The 21449-nt window shown below is 44.7% G+C and overlaps 1 protein-coding gene across 1 annotated transcript in view; it reads right to left on the bottom strand.

The window, feature by feature from the left end:
• Window positions 1-420: 420 nt before the first annotated feature.
• Window positions 421-21449, bottom strand: part of SPMIP2 (sperm microtubule inner protein 2) — a 46633-nt gene continuing 25604 nt past the window's right edge. The window contains exon 4 of the mRNA XM_075847530.1: window positions 421-577. Coding sequence (XP_075703645.1) covers window positions 421-577 — 157 coding nt within the window. The remainder of the gene's footprint in view (window positions 578-21449) is intronic.

The following is a 21449-nucleotide window of genomic DNA, read 5'->3' as shown; positions in this document are numbered from 1 at the left end:
GCCGCTTTATTTGAAAATGGTTGTGTGTGTGTGTGTGTGTGTGTGTGTGTGTGTGTGTGTGTGTGTGTGTGTGATATATATATATATATTTTATATTTACATTTTTTTTTATTTTTTTTCAGGGGTAACAACCGATATGGCTGCACTTCCTGTTGTCACTTGTTCACGAAAAAACGGCTGCCACAATGAGGTTGACTAATGCCAAATTCTCAAATTTAATCTAATGACCAAGCTTTAGCTGCTGCTCTAACTTCTGATTTACTAATATATGGCTGATATTCTGTTTTGGCTAGCTTTCAATGATCTAATATACAGATGTGAGATTTCAGAATTACGTATTAAAGTAGCAAGCACTGTTGATCTATGTAACATGGGCTTTATATTGATAATTTGGATCATTCATCTTTATACCTACCTGCATTAAGGAAGAATGGAACTGGACAGTGTCTTGTGTTCGTCAAGCAGCAGCGCCCATTCTGGCTTGGTATAGCCGTAATCGATGGATTTATCTGGAGTCCAAGCAAGTGTAGCCCGGGATCCAAATCCTTGTGAATCTAGAATACATGGCAGAGGGTGCCTATATTTAAAAAAATTAAATTAAAAAAAAGTATATATTAATTTTACTTTATTCATTCAGTACCTATATTATGTTCTGTAACTAAATCCTCTAAAAATAATATAAACGAAATCAATAAAGTGGGAGATGTCTAGATGCCTGCTTATGCTTTATATTTACAGGTCATGTCAATTTACACTGAATTGAAATAACAAAGTTGGAATATCCTGGCCTAAAACACCAAGGCCGGGTTCACACGTGTAAATACTGCAGATTTTTCAGTAGGGATTTCATTGCAGTAAATCTGCAGCGTATTACAGTAGTCACAAATTGCATGAGATTTGAACAAATCTCATCCACGCGCTGCGTAAAAAACCCGCCCAAAAAAAGTTCAGAAATTGACCTGCAATGTGGTCTTGTAGTCCAGAGCATGTCTATTTATGTTGTGGAAACGCTACTTCTCTGTTGCGGGTTTTCCCCATTGAATTCAATGAGGGGGTAAAACCTGCAACAAATAGCAGATGTGATTTTTGCGGTGCTAGAGCTGCAATTCCGACGCAAAGATATCAACTAGGAAAAGATATAAATCTAATACTCGGATCTCTCTGCTCCTGCGTCTAGCCTGGCCTACAGGCATTATTTTCAGCCAATCACAGGATGCAGTGGTCACATGGGATAAAATGTAGTCCTGGAAGGCCAGGCTGCAGGACGCCAGAGGCACCCGGTTCCATGAATGTGTAAGTATGGCTTTTTTTTTTAACGAGCTATATTCTGCAGCGGACATTCTGGCCAAAAATACTGCACCACGATTTGGCGCAGCTTTTTTTTCCAGAATTCCCTTTGGCGTGCAGGGCAGACATGCAGTGTGCTTTTACTGCTCCTGCGTGAGCATATCCTGAATGTGTCCACTGAATTTGAATGAAAAATCGATATATTTTATTTTTTTTTTAAATCGTACTTTTCACATTTTGACTTTATTGTACACATACAACCGTATCTAAATCCGTAATTCTATAGGCTGGAATCAGACTTGCAATTTTTTCAACCAAACCTAGAAGTGGTACTTTTTCTTTTTAGATGGAAAAACTGCATGTGTGATCCCAGCCTTAGGCCTTATTCACACGGACGTGTCTGCTTTTCTTGCGCAAAAAAAGCTGCATTTTGCGCGCTCAAAAGGTACATGTGGCATCAGCATATGGTGAGTGGCTGCGTGATTTTTGCGCAGCCGGCATCCTTATGACACTGTTTTTATGATTACAAACAAAAGCACGAGGTGCTTTTCTGTTTTCATTCATTCTTTTTACTACTGTTGCGCAAATCACGCGTGGCACCCGTAAGTGCTTCCATGTGCCGAGCGCAATTTGCACGCACCCATTGACTTCAATGGGTGTGTGCTGCGCAAAACACGGGCAAGTATAGGATATGTCGTGAGTTACGCAGCGCACATACGCTGTGTGAAAATCACTGACCGTCTGAACGGCCCCATTCACTTACATAGGTCAGTGCGACGTAGCGCGAACGTAGAACACGTTTGTGTGAATAAGGCCTTATGCTGGATTCACACACCGGTTTCTGCGGTTTTCTTTTAATTTCTGTTTTTTACCACTTTAAAGGGGTTGTCCAGGAAAAAAAAAATTTCTAAAAAATGTCCCCCAGCCTTGATTTGCCTTCCCTAATACCCCCTATTAACCCCTTTAGGACACAGCCTGTTTTGGCCTTCAGGACACAGCCTATTTTTTCAAATCTGACATGTGTCCCTTTATGTGGTAATAACTCCGGAATGCTTTTACCTATCCAAGCTATTCTGAGATTGTTTTCTCGTGACATATTGTACTTTGTTAGTGAAAAAATTTGGTCGATAAATTCAATATTTATTTGTGAAAAACGTCAAATTTTAGCAAAAATTTGCAAAAATTAGCATTTTTCTAAATTTAAATGTATTTGCTTGTGAAACAGATAGTAATACCACACAAAATAGTTACTAGTTAACATCCCCCATATGTCTACTTTATGTTTGCATCATTTTTTTTCATGTACTTTTATTTTTCTAGGACGTTACGAAGCTTAGAACTTTAGCAGCAATTTCTCATATTTTCAATAAAATTTCAAAAGGCTATTTTTTCAGGGACCAGTTCAGTTCTGAAGTGGCTTTGAGGGCCTTATATATTAGAAAGTCCCCATAAATCACCCCATTTTGAAAACTGTACCCCTCAAGGTATTCAAAACCACATTCAGAAAATATTTTAACCCTTTAGGCGTTTCACAGGAATTAAGGCAAAGTAGAGGTGAAATTTACAAATTTCATTTTTTTTGCCGAAATTCATTTGTAATAAAAAAAAATCTGTAACACAGAAGGTTTTACCAGAGAAACGCAACTCAATATTTATTGCCCAGGTTCTGCAGATTTTAGAAATATCCAACATGTGGCCCTAGTGTCCTAATGGACTGAAACACCGGCCTCAGAAGCAAAGGAGCAGCTAGTGGATTTTGGGGCCTCCTTTTTATAGGAATATATTTTAGGCACCATGTCAGGTTTGAGGAGGTCTTGTGGTACCTAAACAGCCGAAACCCCCCAAAGTGACCCCATTTTGGAAACTACACCCCTCAAGGCATTTTTCTAGGGGTATAGTTAGCATATTGACCCCACAGTTTTTTTGAAGAATTTAGTGGAATTAGTCTGTGAAGATGAAAATCACCTATTTTTCTGTGGAAACATAGAATTTTTTCCTTTTTACAAGGAATAAAGGAGAAAAAGCACCCCAAAATTTGTAAAGCAATTTCTCCCGATTACGGCAATACCCCATATGTGGTCGTAAACTGATGTTTGGACCCACAGCAGGGCTCAGAAGGGAGGGAGCGCCTTTTGGATTTTGGAGCGCAGATTTTGCTGGATTGGTTTTCAGTGCCATGTCGGGTTTGCAACGCCCCGGAGGGACCAAAACAGTGGAAACCCGCCAAAAGTGACCCCATTTTGGAATCTACACCCCTCAAGGAATTTTTCTAGTGGTATAGTGAGCATTTTGGCCCCTCAGGCTCTTTTTTAGAGCTAGGGTGACCGAAAAACAGCGATTTTGGCGCTTTAAATTCTTTATTTATTACAGCGTTCACCGTGCGCAATAAATTACGTTTTAATTTATTCTGCCGGTCGGTACGATTACGCCGATACCATATGTGTATAGTTTTTTTTACGTTTTGCAGCGTTTGCACAATAAAATTAAGTTTCTATAAAATAATTTATTTTCTGGGACACGCTATTCTGAGCCGTAACTTTTTTTATGTTTTCGTCAAAAAAGCTGTGGGAGGTCTTGTTTTTTGCGGGACGGGTTGTAGTTTTTATTGGTACAATTTTGAGGTAAATGCGACTTTTTGATCACTTTTTATTCTATATCTTGGGAGGGGGGTGGTGACCAAAAAATAGCGATGCTGACAGTTTTCCGTTTATTTTGTTTGCGGCGTTCACCGTGCGGAAAAATTAACATTATAGTTTCATAGATTGGGTCGTTACGAACGTGGCGATACCAAATATGTGTACTTTTTTTTGACGTTTTCATTTTTTCCCTATAATAAATGACTTATTATAGGAAAACAAAAGCTTTTATTTTTACACTTTTATAAAACATTTTTATTAACTTTTCTTTTACTTTTTACACTTTCTTTTTTTGACCTGCAGCTTTGATCGCTGCTAGAATACATTACACTACCTAGGTAGTGTAATGTATTCCAACTGTCAGTGTGACGTCAGTCACTCTGACAGTTGGTCTACGAGGATCAGCAGAGGCTGATCCTCATAGGCTGACATACATGGCAGACCTGGGGGCCGTTGTCTGGCCCCCGGGTGCCATCACAAGCATCAGAAGCCCCCACGATTGCATGGGGGCTGCTGATGCGCTACAAACCCGCTACATGCGGAGATCGCAATCGAGCCCCGCATGTAACGGGTTAATTGCCGAAATCAGCGGCGATGAGCCGCTGATCGGCAACACTGGAGAGTGTCAGCTGTCGGGGACAGCTGATCTCCAAGTTCCCGATGCACACTGTCGCCGACAGTGCGCATCGGGAACGGCACAGTGACTTTCTGTCACTCTGACAGGAAGCCTATCAGGACCAGCCGAAGGTTGATCCTGATGGGCTTCCGTCCATGGCAGACCCGGAAGCCATTGTTTGGCTTCCGTTTGCCATACTAACTATCGGCAGACCCCGCGATTTCGGATGGGGGTCTGCCGATATGTTAGAAACCCCTAAAATTCGGCGATTGCACCCGATCGCCGAATTTAAGGGGTTAATGCGCCGAAATCAGCGGCAAAGGACCGCTGGCCGGCAAGAGGGGAGTGTCCGCTGTCAGCGACAGCTGACCTCCTGGTTCCCGGTGCACACTGTCGCCGACAGTGTGCACCGGGATTAACTCAGTAACTGTACGTCCTCGTGCGGGAAGTAACTTCCCGCAACGACGGACAGTTACGTCCTGGTGCGGATAGGGGTTAAACTTCTAACCAGTTTCTGTTTGATTTCACGTCACTGCTGCTTTTTCTGTTTGTTTACATCCCTTGCTGTTTGTTTACATCCCTTACTGGCTGTTTCCTGTCTTGTAACCCACTATACCCATGATCCCCGGCTGCATCTGAGGAGACAGTTGCATCCTCCCCCTTCCTCCAAAGCACCTCAGCTATTTGCATACTGCCACGCCCCTCTATGGTCACATGGTCCTTCCCTGCTCTAATTACAGATTACAGGCAGACGCTCCCTCCCTGCACACAGTCTGAGGCCGGATTACACCAGCGTGTGCCTTTTGCTTGCGCAAAAAACACATCGTTTTGTGCGCGCAAAAGGTACATAACAGCTCCGTGTGTCAGCCGCGTATGATGCGTGGCTGTGTGATTTTCGCGCAGCCGCCATCATTATGACACTGTTTATATGTTTGTAAACAGAAAAGCACGTGGTGCTTTTCTGTTTTCATTCATACTTTTTACTGCTGTTGCGCGAATCACGCGCGTACCACGGAAGTGCTTCAGTGTGCTGCGATTGATTTTCACGCACCCATTGACTTCAATGGGTGCGTGATGCGCGAACACACAAATATCGGACATGTCGTGAGGTTTACGCAGCGGACACACTCTGCATGAAACTCACTGACAGTCTGCACGGCCCCATAGACTAATATAGGTCCGTGCGAGGCGCGTGAAAATCACACGCGTTGCACGGACGTATTACACGTTCGTCTGAATAAGCCCTTACACAGTAATAATCATCATTATCCTTTGTGCCTCCATCTATCCCTGATCTAAGTCCAGGCACCCGTCTCCCTCCCCCGCCCCTTCCACAGCCTGATAAATGTCAGGGTATGTTCACAGGCAAAGACGTCTCAAAATACGGAGCCGTTTTCAAGAGAAAACGGCTCCTGATTTTCAGAAGTTTTTTGTGCAAATCGCGATTTTCGCTGCGTTTTTTACGCCCGTTTTTGGAGCTTTTTTCACTACAGTCTATGGAAAACGGCTCCAAAAACGTCTCAAGAGGTTTCCTGCACTTCCTTTTCGCGGTCGTTTTTTTATGTGTAAAAAACACATCAAAAAACGCTCCCTCGGAACAGAACGCCGTTTTCCCATTGAAATCAATGGGCAGATGTTTGGAGGCGTTCTGCTTTGGATTTTTCGGTCGTTTTTCGGGAGTTTACGGCCCGAAAAACGGACGAAAATAGGCCGTGTGAACATGCCCTAAGTTTGCCCACTCCACCTAAGTCAGACATCTTGGTACACACAATCCAGTCAGCACATTTACCTCACCTGCTGCTGGATCTGTTCCAATAGATCCTGTATTAGGCCCTGTTCACACTGAGTTTTTTTTTTTGCTGGCAGAAAATTCTGCATCAAGATTCTGTCTTGAAATTTGGAGGAAGATTTTGACCTGCCTGCACGCCGTTTGCCACGTTTTTTTTGCCCGCGGCCATTGAGGGAAAAAGAAGCGACATGCCCTATCTTCGGGCGTTTACTCCTCTGACCTCCCTCTGACATCTATGGGAGACAGAGAAAGCGTTTTTTGCAGCGTTTTTGCCCGTTGCGCTCAATGCCCGCGGGCGAAAATCGTGGCAAACGGCGTGGAGGCAGATCAAAATCTGCCTGAAAATTCAAGCGAAATTTTGAGGCAGAATTTTCTGCCTGCAAATAACTGTGTGAACAGGGCCTTACAGTGAAGCCAACACCAAACACTACTCCAAACAATGGTAAAACGTTTCTTATTTTTTTTACATCATTTACTATAAATGTATGTAAGGCCCCATACACACTAACGTGCTTTTGTGGGCGCAATTCCCCCGAAAATCCACGAGAGAATTGCGGCCCCATTCACTTCTATGGGCCCATGCAAAAGACGGTGGTTTCCAAGGTCTGTGCATGGCCCAGGACCCTGGACCGCGGAAAGAACGGACATGTCTTATTACGGCCGTGTTCTGCGCTCATAGAAAATAATGGATTTGCGGGTGACACTCCGGGGCAGGTCGACCCAAAGATCACGGCCGTGCACATGGCTACGGTCGTGTGCATGAGGCCTTAGTGTGTCTCACTATTTATATATATTTTTACATATAAAATTTTGTGTATGTGTGTGTGTGTGTGTATATATATATATATATATATATATATATATATATATATATATATATATATATATATATAGTTAAATGCCTGCATATACAGCATTTCTGTGGTGTTTTTAGTATTGTTTATGTTCAGTGGCATTTTTTTTTTTCTAAACTCAGCTTGCTCTGGTTAAGGTGTATTTTGTTTGATATTTTCTCATAAGCTTCTCAAATGCATGATTAAAATGTTGCAAAATGTAACCCCTTAATGACCACCAATACAACTTTTCACGTCGGTCACTAAGGGGCCTTAGACTAGGCGAACGTTAAAAGGCGTCAGCCTAGCCGAAGTCCTGCACGGGTCTCCCGTGCAGGCTGGAGCCGGGGCTCTGCTGTCTGATGACCGCTGAGCTCCTGCTCCAACGCCCGCGATCGAAGTTTACTTCGATCCCGGCCGTTTAACACGTTAAATGCCGCCGTCAATAGCGACCGCGGCATTTAGCTTTGTTTACAAAGGGAGTGAGCTCCCTCTGTCACCCATCGGCGGCCCGCGAATGCAATCGCGGGTCTCCGATGGGGTGTCATGGCAGCCGGGGGCTTGATAAAAGCCCCCAGGTCTGCCCTGGACATATGCCTGTTAGGAAGCGTCGGAGGCACGTCCTAACAGATTGCCTGTTAGATTTACACTGACAGGCAATAATGCTCTGGTATACGAAGTACACCAGAGCATTATATCAGCGATCTGAAGATCGCACAGTAAAGTCCCCTAGTGGGACTAATGAAATAAATAATAAATGTGAAATAAAGATGAATAATAAAAGTTACAGTAAAAAAATCCATTTTTTGCCATAAAAAGTGGTTTTATTTAGTAAAAGTGTAAAAAAAAAGAAATAAAAGTACACATATGATATTGCCGCGACCGTAATGACTCCATTAATAAAGTTAATATGTCATTTAAACCGCAAAGTGAACACCGCAAAAAAAAAAATGCAAAAAACAATGGCGAAATTGCTATTTTTTTCCATTGCCCCCCCAAAAAAGTCATAATAAAAATGAATCAATAAGTCCCATGCACCCCAAAACAGTACCAATCAAAACTACGTCTCGTCCCGCAGAAAACAAGCCCAAAAAATCACTACATTGATGGAAAAATAAAGTTACGGCTCTTGGAAAGCGATGATGCAAAAACAAATAACTTTAGTTCAAAAGTGTTTTTATTGTGCAAAAGTCGTAAAACATAAAAAAACCTCCACATATGTGGTATCGCCGTAATCGTACCGACCCATAGAATAAAGGTAACATGTTATTTACGTCGCATAGTGAACGGCGTCAATTTAAAAACGCATAGAACAATGGCGGAATTTCAGTTTGTTTTTTTTTTTATAATCCCCCCCCAAAAAAAGTTAATAAAAAAATTATATGTACCCAAAAATGGTGCTATTAAAAAGTACAACTAATCCCGCAAAAAACAAGTCCTCATACAGCTATGTAGATGAAAAAATAACAAAATCATAGCTCTTTGAATGCGACTATAGAAAAACGTATAAAATAGCTTGGTCATTAGGGCCTAAAATGGGCTGGTCACTAAGGGGTTAAAAAAAACCCCCACCAAAAATGCATGTAAAAATGGCATATCAAATGCTGGCGTTTTTACATGCAGTTTAAAACTCCATACAAAAAACAAACCCTGCATGAAAAAGGCCCCTAAAGGCGTAGTCCCATGAAGATAACCCTTGGCACCTCCCCCCCTGAGCCAGAATGGATATGTCTTTGTTTTTTATTCCCCCCCCCAACCCCCCCCCCCCCCCAGACACCCAGTACATGAGCCAGTACAAATGTCTTTTTCATTAGGAAAAGTTGTCACCTTTTTCAATTTGCTTTGTGTAACAATCCCTTATTGTTTTTAAGATCTCTGCTTGTAGTCATGGAATGGGAACCTTCGTTGTTTACTTCTGTTCGCCGAAAGAACCATCCTAGTCATGAGATGATCACACACATGCACCTGTCTGATCATTGCGCAGAAAGATGGATTCCATTCACGAATTACAAGTAGAGATCTAAAAAAAAAACCTGTGAAGAAATAAAAATATAATAAATTTTATTAGAATGTTATACTCTATAATGAATGTTTTATTTGATGAAACTAGAATACCCTATTAAGCATTATATAAGTTAAAGTTTACCATAATGTACATGCATAAAATGCTGGGATGTATTGGTCAGGCCACGTTAAGACTTGGCAATTTGTTGCAGGCAAAGTCAAGTACAATGCTAGTGAATCGGATTTTACAAAGCCCCATTCACACATGGCAGTATGTTATGGATTTCATCCATTGAAATGTAAAGGGGGAAGTCTGGAAAATCCCAAAATGGCCATTACATCGCAATATAGTCTAAAGGGCATATGCTATGATAATAATAATAATAGTGAAAGATTACAGACTAGTTGATTTCTGGTTTTCATCTAGTTTTGTTCATTTTACTCCCTTACTAACTGTTTTTTAGGGTATGTTCACACACATCAAGGGAAAACAGCTCCTGATTTTCAGAAGTTTTTTGAGCCAGTCGCGATTTTCACGGCCGTTTTTGGAGTTGTCTTCAGTAGTCTATGAAAAACATCTCCAAAAACGTCCCAAGAAGTGAACGCTTTTCATAACAGCCGCGTAAAAAAAACGGCCCGTCGCAACAGAACGCCGTTTTCCCATTGCAATCAATGGGCAGATGTTTGCAGGCGTTCTGCTTCTGATTTTTTCGGGTGTTTACGGCCCGAAAATAGGCTGTGTGAACATACCCTTACTTTGTCAGCAGGTGGCGCTCAAGAGCTGTGTTAAGTGTTTCTCCCTTTTTGCTAGTGACATCACAGAACTTTCCTAATTGATGCCATCTGGATTTTGATCCACGCAGACAAGTCAAATTAAACAAATATTTTTCTTCCACAAAATAGCATTCCATTTGTTCCTAGTCAGTAGAATGAAGCCTTAGGTTAAAAAAAATTTGCAAACTAAATGTCAGACTTTTTTTTTTTATAAAACCTTAGTCATCACTTTTAGTTTCAACACTATGAACTTGCTGGAAATAAATACTTATTTATTTTGGATTCAGTGCATTGCCTATAGCTGCAAAAATTACACATTATTTCACTGCGAGCCATACTATAGTGTGGCATAGAATGTATATATATAAAAAAAAAGGAATTGAAGAGTTGCTAGAGAGTTCATCTGTATACAGTGTCTATAGCGATACAAGAATTTGAGGTCTGCTCTTAACGGGAAAGAAGGTGGGGGGGGTTCTACCCCCCCCCCCTTTCCCCTATAGACTGTGTAAGGGAAATCAAATGGTTATTTTTGAATAACTAAACTGCATGCCCCGTGTGTTCTGTTTCCAGTGAATAGTCACTAATTCCTTTCCCTCATCCTGCTACGTATTAAAGAATCATTGAGATCTTTCTGACTCAAAGTGCTTCTTTACATTACTAGTTATGTCGTTTCTCTAGGAGGCCTAACTTGTGAAGCCAACAGGTGGCAGCATCACTGGCAGACCCCCTGTGAACAATGCTGTCATCTGCTCAGTGAGAAGCAGCATGGGGGCAGAAGTGTAGGTCAGTTCCTGGCTGTGGGGAATAGTAGCTGCTACTGTTTTGAGGGCAAAGATCACTCCGAAAAAGTACACTTTAAAGGGGTTGTCCAAGATTGGAAAACACTTCTTTTAGAGACGGCGTCTGTCTGGGATTGCAGCTCGGCTCCAGTGACGTGAATGGTGCTGAGCTGCTATACAGTACACACAACCTGTGGGCAGGTGTGGCCTTGTTTTTCTAATCCTGGACAACCTCATTAAGTTTAAAAATAGACATACCAAAAAAGATTTGTATATTAAAATCAGAAACATTTTATCTGCCTATATTGAGATAGTCACTTATTTCATGCCTGATGCTATACTACGGTCATGGAGACCCTGTGTGGATGCAAATCACCAAATCTATCAATATCCATGTCCTACCTGGCTTGACTAGTGGTACATTTAAAGGGGTTGTACTGTCTCGCTAATCCTCCTTCACTTGTTAGGGTATGTTCACATGGCCTATTTTCAGATGTAATGGGGACGTTTTACGCCTCGAATTACGCCTGAAAAGATGGCTCCAATATGTCTGCAAACATCTGCCCATTGCTTGCAATGGGTTTTACGATGTTCTGTTCAGACGAGGTGTAATTTTACGCGTCGCTGTCAAAAGACGGCGCTTAAAAAGACGCCCGCCTCGAAGTGCATGTCGCTTCTTGGAACGTAATTGGAGCAGTTTTTCATTGACTCCATTGTAAATCCGTAATGAACGCTGCGAAAAACGCGTGCACTTGCAAAAACGTCTGACATTCAGGAGCTGTTTTCGCCTGAATTTCCGACGTATTTTGTGAAGACGTGTGAACATACCCATAGATATCACCAAGACATACATTCATTGTACAATAAAAAACTGATTGTCAGATGAGAATGTCATTGCAGCCATGGCTCCCGTTGTTGTTTGTAAGGCATTGCTTATTGATCCGGTAACTGCTGCGGTCTCGAAGTGATTGCGACATTTGCACTGCTCTGTCTCAGCATGTTTCAGTAAGGCTTTATTCAGACAAGCGTGTCTGTTTTGTGTCTGCAAATAAGGAGTGTATTTCATGCGTTTCAGTTCCATGTGGTATCCGTGTGCTTTCCATGTGGCATCAGTTTTTCATGTCAATGTTACTGTGCTTTCTGTTTGGTTTTTTTCTCCGTGTTTCGCACACCAGTTGCAAAAGAAATGGACAGCACCCTTATGTCATCCGTTGTTTTGATCGTTCCGTTCATCCGTTCCGTCAAAAGTAGTGCAAGTCTTTCTTTTGTCTGTCGTTCAGTGACTGTGGGGCCCATTGAAGTCTATGGGCCTGTCCAAAAAAACAGACGGTACGTTGAAGGCATCCGTGTGCCGTACGGTTGTTACGGATCCGTTGCTAAGCAACGGCAGGGCGTGCCAAAGTTCCCTGCATTCAGCACACAAAATGGATTTTAATGGACTATTTAAAACGGAAGCACATCCGTTTGAAGCGGAACGGACGTGGAGTGACAACGGAAATCACATAGATGTCACAACGGACACACGGATCCGGTTTAAACAAACATGAAAACGGTGAAGGATGCGTGCATGAGGCCATAGACTTTAATGGGCAACGTGGGCTGCAAAAACAGACTAAAATAGGACATGCGTGTGAGAATAGCCCCATTGATTTGCATGGGTCCATGTGCTGTCCGTTATTTCAACTGACAGCACATGGACGTAAAATACGTTCATCTGACTAGGGCCTTAGGATAAGTTCACACGACAGATACGCTGCGGCCGCAGGAAATTTCAGCAAAAAAAACACCAAATTGTGGTGCAATCTTTCAGCCAGTATGTCCGCTGCGGAAAACAGAAGAGGAAAAAAAAAACGTGCATACTTAGGGTATGTGCACACGACAATACCAATTACATCTGATATTACGGAGCTGTTTTCAGGAGAAAACGGCTCCTGAATTTCAGATTTTATTGCATGTATTCGCGTTTTTTGCGGCGTCTTTTACGGACGTAATTGGAGCTGTTCTTCCTTGGAGTCAATGAAAAACTGCTCCAATTACGTCCCCAGAAGTGTCCTTGACGCGGGCGTATTTTTACGTGCCGTCTTTTGACAGCGACGCGTAAAATGACAGCTCGTCTGCACAGAGCATCGTAAGACCCATTGCAAGCAATGGGCAGATGTTTGCCAACGTATTATAGCCGTCTTTTCAGCCATAATTCAAGGCGTAAAACGCCTCCGCTACGTCTGAAAAGAGGTCGTGTGCATATATCCTTATCCTCTGATATCCTGCAGACTCCTGGGATGATGTTTTATCCCATGTGACCACTGCAATTTTTGCAGCGAAATTGCAGCTTTTCCCCCACAAAAATTGCAACATCTGCTATTTGTTGTGGGTTTTACCTCCCATTGAATTCAATGGGGAAAACATGTGACGAAAAAGCAACGATTACGCAAATATTATTGACATGCTGCGGACTAAAAACCGCACTGCAGGTCAATTTATGAATGTTTTTTTTTTCCCGTTCTCATTTACGCAGCATGTGGATGAGATCATCCACTCTGCTGCGACTGTATTATGCTGCGGGTTTTCCGCAATGAAATCTGTTGCGGAAAATCTGCAGTATTTACTCTACATGTGAACCCGGCCTTAGAATAGCCAGGATCTTGAGATCGCACATACAAGAGTATGTGCAGTAGCTCCCTGCCCAAACCGCTTTATGCATGAAGCTACAGGCAAAAATACAGTAGCCCTGGAGTCGTTCTATAGTGCTGCACATGTCACGTAGCAGCCTTGCTTTCACAGTGCGCTTGCTCCAGCATCGAAAGCACACACCTTGAAGCAAGTGGTTCATCACCGCGCCGCTTGATTGACAGATGAAGTAAAATGTCCACAAATCGGAAGTGAGGGGCAGGGAAATGGAGGACAAAAAAAAAAAAAGGGAAGGTGTGGTAGACCGTCTCTTTAGACCAGATCAATAGGTCTCATTTTCATTAGGAAATTAATTAGGTACAAAAAAAATATTAAGGGCTGAGATGGGGAAAAACCCTTTAACGGCTACTGAAATACAATGTGCTCTATGTAGAACAAAAGTGAGACGCATGAGGCCAGTAGAGCAGTCTATCAGGGATATCAATTCAGGGATATGCAAAAAAACAAAACAAAACCTGACCGTATTCTGGATGCAGATAAGATAATACAGTTAAAAACACCAACAGCCCCTATTAAAGAAGATGTCTGGTTATCTTCAGACTGCTAAAATACCCACTACTGGGCTCTACCATGATCTGTATTGATTCATTCAATCATCGCATAAGGATGAGATATCAGATAGTTAATTTAGGCAGATTTAGACTCCTTTGGGCCTTAGATGGTTCGCATTATCTGACAGGGTATATAACCATCGCTAGCACTCTATGTCAAGGTCATATCACAGGTAATTGGATTCTGTACCGGCACAATATCATTGTCACTTAGAGCAATTCAATAAACTGTTTAACAATAGTTTTTTTTCTAGACCTTTTTTTCACTGTTTGCAATAGAGTTTCTCCTTAATATGGCTCCATACCACATAATATTTAAATATAGCTTTCATGCTAAAACAATAAATAAAAAAATGCGTCTCTCCGTGTCATACAAACACAGTCATCAGTAATTGGGTGACACCTGAATCTTCAATTTCATGTGAAGATTAACAGTCTCTCTGTATATTTCAGAAGGGCTGGAGGTATTTATAGATGACACACATGCCACCTCACTTATAGCTCCAGCACCCAAAAGAGGTAAATTATTAAGTTAGTATCTCTCTGAGGCTTTGTGAATCCTCATCCATTCGCCAGACTGGAGAGACTACGAAGAGTGTTTCACGCTCTGGAGGACACAAGATTCCTTCATGCGTTACACAATGCAGTGTCCGTGGCTGAGGGCTGTCCGCTCCAATCTCCCCTGACAGCCGCAGCCACGAGTCTGCAAGCGCTGACCCCAGCCTCCTCCTCAGGAGACGCCAGCGCTCGCTTCCACTCACCTCAGCCGGATCCCGTAGGGTGCGCGCGCACGCTCGTACCCGCTCTTAAAGGGGCAGTGCATGCACCGGACTTTGATGAACATCAAGCCGTGAGTACCCTGGAGTATGAGGGGTCCAGCCCCCTGCTTTGATGCCTGAGCGTTGTTGTTGTTTCCTAAGTTTGTCTATGTGATGGCCTCCTTGTGTTGTCCTGTAACGTCCCTGCATTCCGTACTATCCTGGTCGAGTACTGTGCTGAGCCAAAGTCGTGCCGTGCTGTATTCTACGCCTATCCTGCTTCAACACGCCTGACGTCTGCCTGCAGTCTCGTTCCAGCCGAGCTGCCACAGGTACCCTATACAAACTATAGACATTGACCTGCACCCTGTTGACCAGCTGCCATACCGTCAAGGCGGTACGGCCCAGTGGATCCACAGACCCTTCGTGACAGTACGCTCAGGCCATGGACTGCGCTGGTCGATTCAAGACCATGATGACGTCTCAGGAGATGCGGGTGGATATGCTAGACCTCCGGTCTCGACAGGGCCAACTCCTCCAGGCGTTGAACATTCTTGCACGTCGGCAGGAGGCACAAGCTGCTGTTCCTCCTACTACACCTCCTGGCAGTGTTGATCCTCAGACTACACCTCTTGGCAGAGTTGAGCCACGTGTTTTTTTGCCACTTCCTGACCGCTATGCTGGAGACGCAAGTACCTGTCGTGGATTTTTTAATCCGTGCCAGATCCACTTCATCCTGTATAGTAGGACATTTTTGTCTGATGGCGCAAGGGTCGCTTTCATCATCTCTCTCCTCACTGGCAAGGCTCTTGCATGGGCGAACCCCATCTGGGAAAGACCAGGACCAGAGACCCGTGACTTCCAAGCCTACCTCCGGACTTTTCGTATGGTGTTTAAGGAGCCTGGTCGGGTCTCATCTGCAGCGGCCTACGCCAAGGAGACACCTCCATGAGTGACTACGCCATCCACTTCCGCACCCTGGCGGGAGAGCTGTTATGGAATAATGAGGCCATGGTGGCAGCATTCTAGCATGGACTGGCTCCTAAAATTAAGGACGAACTTACCGCTCAAGATCTGCCATCTACCCTGGATGACCTCATCCTTCTGTCCGCCCGGATTGATATACGGATCCGAGAGCGCCTCCAAGTGGTTCGTCAGGAGGAAGTTCTTCCTAGTCTGGCCCCTACTTTGCAGCAACCCCTGCTGTCCTCAGATGTCGATCCTCCTAAGGAGTCTGTGATAATGGACCAGTGTTAGCTAACCACCCAGGAGAGACCACGCAGACGCATCTCTGGACTCTGTCTTTATTGCGGCCTCGGTGGCCATCTTGTGCGCCTGTGACCCCAAAGATCCCAAAGCCTAGGGTTGCTTGGAGTGACAACCTTGGGTAAGAGAGGACTTCCGTCTAAATTGTCCATACCTGTGACCATAGTGTCCGCTGAGAGAACGCATCCGGTCTCTGCGTATCTGGACACTGGATCCACTGCTAATTTCATCCGTAGAGACCTGGTGGACCTTCAATTACCCACCACCCCTCTGGAGAGCCCGTTGACAGTTGCTTCAGTAAATGGACTACCTCTCCCTGACCCAGTTATAGCTGTGACCAAGCTGCTGAGGCTCCAAGTAGGGATCTCTTCACTCCGAACTTCTGTCGTTCTATGTCCTATCCAAAGCTGTTAACCCTGTGTTGCTGGGCCTGCCTTGGCTCCGACTGCATGCCCCAGTCCTGGACTGGAATTCTGGGGAGGTTCTCCAGTGGGGCCATGAGTGTCAGTCGTTGCCTGGTGCAGATTAGTTCAGTTCAGCCTTATCTGCCTCGGTCATTAGCAGGATTGCCGAGTCAATCTGCTGCATTTTCGGACGTCTTCAGCAAGAGGGAGGCGGAGACATTGCCTCCACATCGGGCGTATGACTGCCCTATCGAGCTGATTCCTGGTGCATCCCTTCCCCATGATAGGGTATATCCTCTCTCCTTGCCAGAGACTCTGTCCATGTCCGCCTATGTGAAACAGAACTTGGAGCGGGGCTTCATACGCATGTCTTCCCCGGCAGGAGCCGGGTTCTTCTTCGTCAAAAAGCAGGATGTTCTCTTCATCCTTGTATCGACTACCGAGGTCTCAACCAGATCACGGTGAACAATAAATATCCGTTGCCACTGATCTCTGAACTGTTTGATCGTATACATGATTTTTTTCTAAACTAGACCTGCGTGGGGCTTACAACCTAGTCCGGATTCACCAGGGTGACGAATGGAAGACTGCATTTAACACCTGTGATGGACACTGAGTATCTAGTAATGCCCTTCGGCCTGTGTAATGCTCCCGCGGTCTTCCAGGAGTTTGTTAATGACATTTTACGTGACCACCTCTATGTTTGTGTTGTGGTCTATCTTGATGACGTCTTGATTTTTTTTCTCCAGAACCTATGACGCATCAGAGACATGTTCATCAAGTTCTGGTACGGTTAAGGGAGAATCGTCTGTACGCCAAATTGAAGAAGTGCGTGTTTGACAGAGATGCTCTACCCTTCCTGGGCTACATCGTCTCGAATCGAGGCCTCGAGATGGATCCTGAGAAGGTAAAGGATGTCCTTGAATGGCCACGCCCTCAAGGCTTGAGGGCCATACAGCGCTTTTTGGGATTCGCCAATTTTTACAGACCGTTTATTCCAAACTTCTCTTATCTCTAACCTCACTAAAGAAGGGCAGACTTCCGGTTCCGGCGCTGGGATGTGAGGACGGCGTGAGGTGAGCTCCCGAGACCCGATCCCCTGAACCTCCGCCGCCACACACACCCGCAAAATAAACCTACCTCGGCAGTTAGCTGGAGGCACGGTGAGAGGGCACAGATAGTGCATGGAGCGGTACCTCCTCAGGAGCGGCAGCCGCGAGAACACCCGTCCGTCCGGACACACGAGGCAGGGAGAGGAGATATCCAAGATGGCGACGTTGCAGCATGTCTCTCCGCCGGGCAGCAGGCCACAGAGTCCAGAGCCCCCTGTAGAGCAAATATCACAGCCGGAGGTGGCAAAACTGGATTATAGGAGATTGGCGATAGAAGTTGCCACACATCTAGCTCCCGACATCAAAGATTCGCTGGTGGCTACGGTAACAACGACATTGCAGAAACTGCAAAATGAGGTTACGTCACATGGCACACGGCTGGATGAACTGGAGCAACGAGTCAGCCTTATGGAGGATGAATCAGCGGGGGCACACACACACATCCAAGGCCTATTGCAAGACAACTCCAGGCTCAGAGACCGCCTGGAGGACTTGGAAAACCGCTCCAGGAGGAACAACCTCAGAATTGTCGGCCTGCCTGAGCACATTAAACCCCAGCACTTACAGGGGATATGCGAAATGGAGCTTCCAGAAGCCCTAGGCCTGAACAGGTCTTGCAGAGTGGAGAGAGTGCATCGGGTCGGCCCACCGGGTGCAGTAAAGGCCAACACAGGAGAACCGCACAACAGGCCACGTCAAGTGATTATGCGATACCTAGACTACAATGACAAAGAGGAACTCTTGCGAACCTTTAGGAATCGAAATACACCATTACAGCTTCGAGGAGCTAAAATAATTTTATTTGCCGACTACTCTGCAGATGTCACGCGGAGACGGAGATCATTTGGAGGAGTATGCACTACTTTATACAAGAGCAAAGTTAAATTCCAGCTGCAATACCCGGCAACATTGAGGGTTACAAGACCAGACGGTTCAGTCAAGGTTTTTCATACGCCGGAGGAGGCGACGCTCTTCGTGGACAAGATGGTGAGACATGAGAACTCCGACGCAACAATAGCGAACACCCGGCAGAGCTCAACGACAAAGAAAAAGACCTCGATGGACTCAGCATTAGCACGGGACAGTTCCTGGTCCTCCATTGCCCGGGTTCCATCACCCAAGCAACAACGCACAGAGTCCTCCAAATCCTTGCAAGGATCCCGCATTGATAGGATGATGGAGGCGCTACCGGACTGATGAGTATAACTTGCAATATGGAGGGTGTATACATGTCTCATGTCACGCACAAATGTGGTTTTACTGTGGGGTACGAAGGCTAGACATATAAGGCATTATAATTGTATCTAAAGGGTAGGATATTGTACATTAATGACACCCTGGCAAAAGGAATGGTCCAGAAACACCCGAGGGTCATTAAAATCACAAAAATAAGGAGGGGGGGGGGAGGGGGAAGGGCCTTCACCCAGAAAAAAGTGAAGTCAGGCATACCAATATGACGCGAGACACACAAGAGAGAGTGTGGACTTTGCTGGTCGGGTATTATGTTGATACTGGTTATAATACTGTTTTTTTACTGTTTGCACATGAAAATGTTATGGGTTTAGGAGCAACGTGGAGCAGGAACCTCCGAGCAGCCACCATAGGAACGGGGCGCACATGCCCGGAAATAGATATACAAAATAACTCAAATTTGATCCTTATAGAGAAATTTAGAATATGCAAGTGACCTCATGGAATGTTAAGGGGCTCCGTTCCCCCAATAAACGGATGATGGTTCTTCGTCACCTAAAAAAATTACACACTGACATCGCTCTCCTACAGGAGACCCATTTGGAGGAGAGCGACTTCCACCGCATGAAAAAAATGTGGGTGGGTGCAGTTTACGGCTCTTCAGCTTGTGGTCGTAAAGCAGGTGTACTCATTTTGATCAATAGAAATATGATACACAAGGTACTACGCACAAATTCCGACTCGGCAGGTCGCTTGCTCCATGTCGTTCTTGACACTCCGTGTGGGGTCCTAAGCATATACAACATCTACGGACCCAATGATGATAACGTTAAATTTTATAATGAATTGGAAAGGGCGTTGCTAACAGATGATATTCCACATAAATTGGTAGGGGGTGATTTCAATTCTGTCTTAGACCACAGAGAGGATAGGAGGTCACACAAAATTCAAGAGTCGGGATCCATTTTTGCAGGGACCCCCAGAAAGCACGATAGGGTATTGGGACCTTTACTAGAGAGCACTCATCTAATAGACGCATGGCGGGAGGGCAACCCGGACGCAAGGGAATTCACACACTATTCGCATTCTCAGCAGTCATGGTCAAGGATAGATTACATTTTCATATCGGCACCCTTGAGGCAACGAATAGGAGTTTCTACTGTGGGGGACTTGGTGATATCGGATCACGCACCTATAATGATATCCCTTCAAGAGGTGTACCCGAGAGGGACAGATTTTATTTGGCGCTTTCCGGCTCATCTAGCGCTAGATGATACATTCAAAAGACAGTTGCAGGGATGGTGGTTGGAATACGCATCCGAGAATGACGGGCACAGGGATAATACCTCCCTCTTTTGGGACACAGCGAAGGCAGTATTGAGGGGTAGGATTCTCGCTTACTCTGTAAGCAAAAAAAGGGAAATAGCAAGACAATTTAAAGCAGCAAGCAGTGCGTTGAGGTCAGCATACACAACATATCTCTCCCAACCAACGGAGGGCAATAGACAAACCTGGGTACAGGCCAAACACAACTTTGATGAGTGGACTTCTCAGAAAGAAATAACCCGCAATTACGAGTTTGAGGCAACAATACACAGATTTGGAAATAAGGCGGGAAGATTGCTAGCAAATGTAGCTAGGGGACAACGCCCGGCACAACACATAGCCAAACTTAGGGATCACACGGGACAAATCACGGGAGATCCTTCACATATAAATTCCATTCTGGCCAGATTCTACGAGGAGCTGTATTCCGATGAATCAGTCTCACCGTTAGAGGCTACACTCCTGGACAGCACCACTCTTCCTGTCATCTCAGAGGATCAACTGCAAATACTGAATGCGCAGGTTACTAGGGAGGAGGTAGATAGGGCTATCAGAAACCTGAAAAACTCCAAAGCCCCAGGCCCAGATGGCTTCTCAGGAGAATTTTACAAAGCGATGAGAGAACAGGTGACCGAAACCCTGGTTTCGCTCTTTAACAATGCCCTGGGTAGTGAAGGTCTGCCACCATCGGCAAACACGTCCTATATCAAACTTCTGTTGAAACCAGGAAAAGATCCCCTGCTACCAGGGTCTTACCGACCCATATCCCTGATAAACGTCGATGCGAAACTTCTCTCTAAAATCATAGCAAATAGATTAGCGGATATAATGCCGCACCTCATAGCTCCTGAGCAGGTGGGGTTCATTAAGGGGAGATCGGCGGTCACCAATATTAGAACGGTATTGGCGGTGCTAGACAGGGTGCAGCACAGTCCAGGACAGGGGGAACACCCAGCACTGCTTTTGCTGGATGCTGAAAAAGCATTCGACAACGTTAGATGGAAGTGGCTGGATGCGGTTCTGGACAGAGTAGGGATTACCGGGGCTTTTCGAAACCTACTGCGACACATTTATAAGTCCCCTAATGCTAGGATCTGCACCACAGGGTTTCTATCTCAGCCGTTTCGCTTATATAAAGGCACAAGACAAGGCTGCCCGCTGTCTCCATTGCTGTTTAATCTGGCATTGGAGCCACTGGCAAGACATTTGAAATCTTCAGAGGTATTCAGAGGCATCTCGGTGGGGGAAATGGAGGTTAAGGAAACACTGTTCGCAGATGACATACTTTTATTCCTAGCAAACCCCTCACGGGACGTTCCACGGGTATTTCAGACGCTAAGTGACTTTGGGGAATATTCAGGATATAAAATTAATTATTCAAAGTGCCAACTGCTAGATTTGGGACCGAAGGAGGGTAGTCATGGTCGACTATTGG

This window comes from Rhinoderma darwinii, chromosome 1 (genome assembly GCF_050947455.1).
Source record: "Rhinoderma darwinii isolate aRhiDar2 chromosome 1, aRhiDar2.hap1, whole genome shotgun sequence".
NCBI lineage: Eukaryota > Metazoa > Chordata > Amphibia > Anura > Rhinodermatidae > Rhinoderma > Rhinoderma darwinii.
Note: the sequence above shows the minus strand (reverse complement) of the source record. Positions and strands in the feature narration are given on the sequence as shown.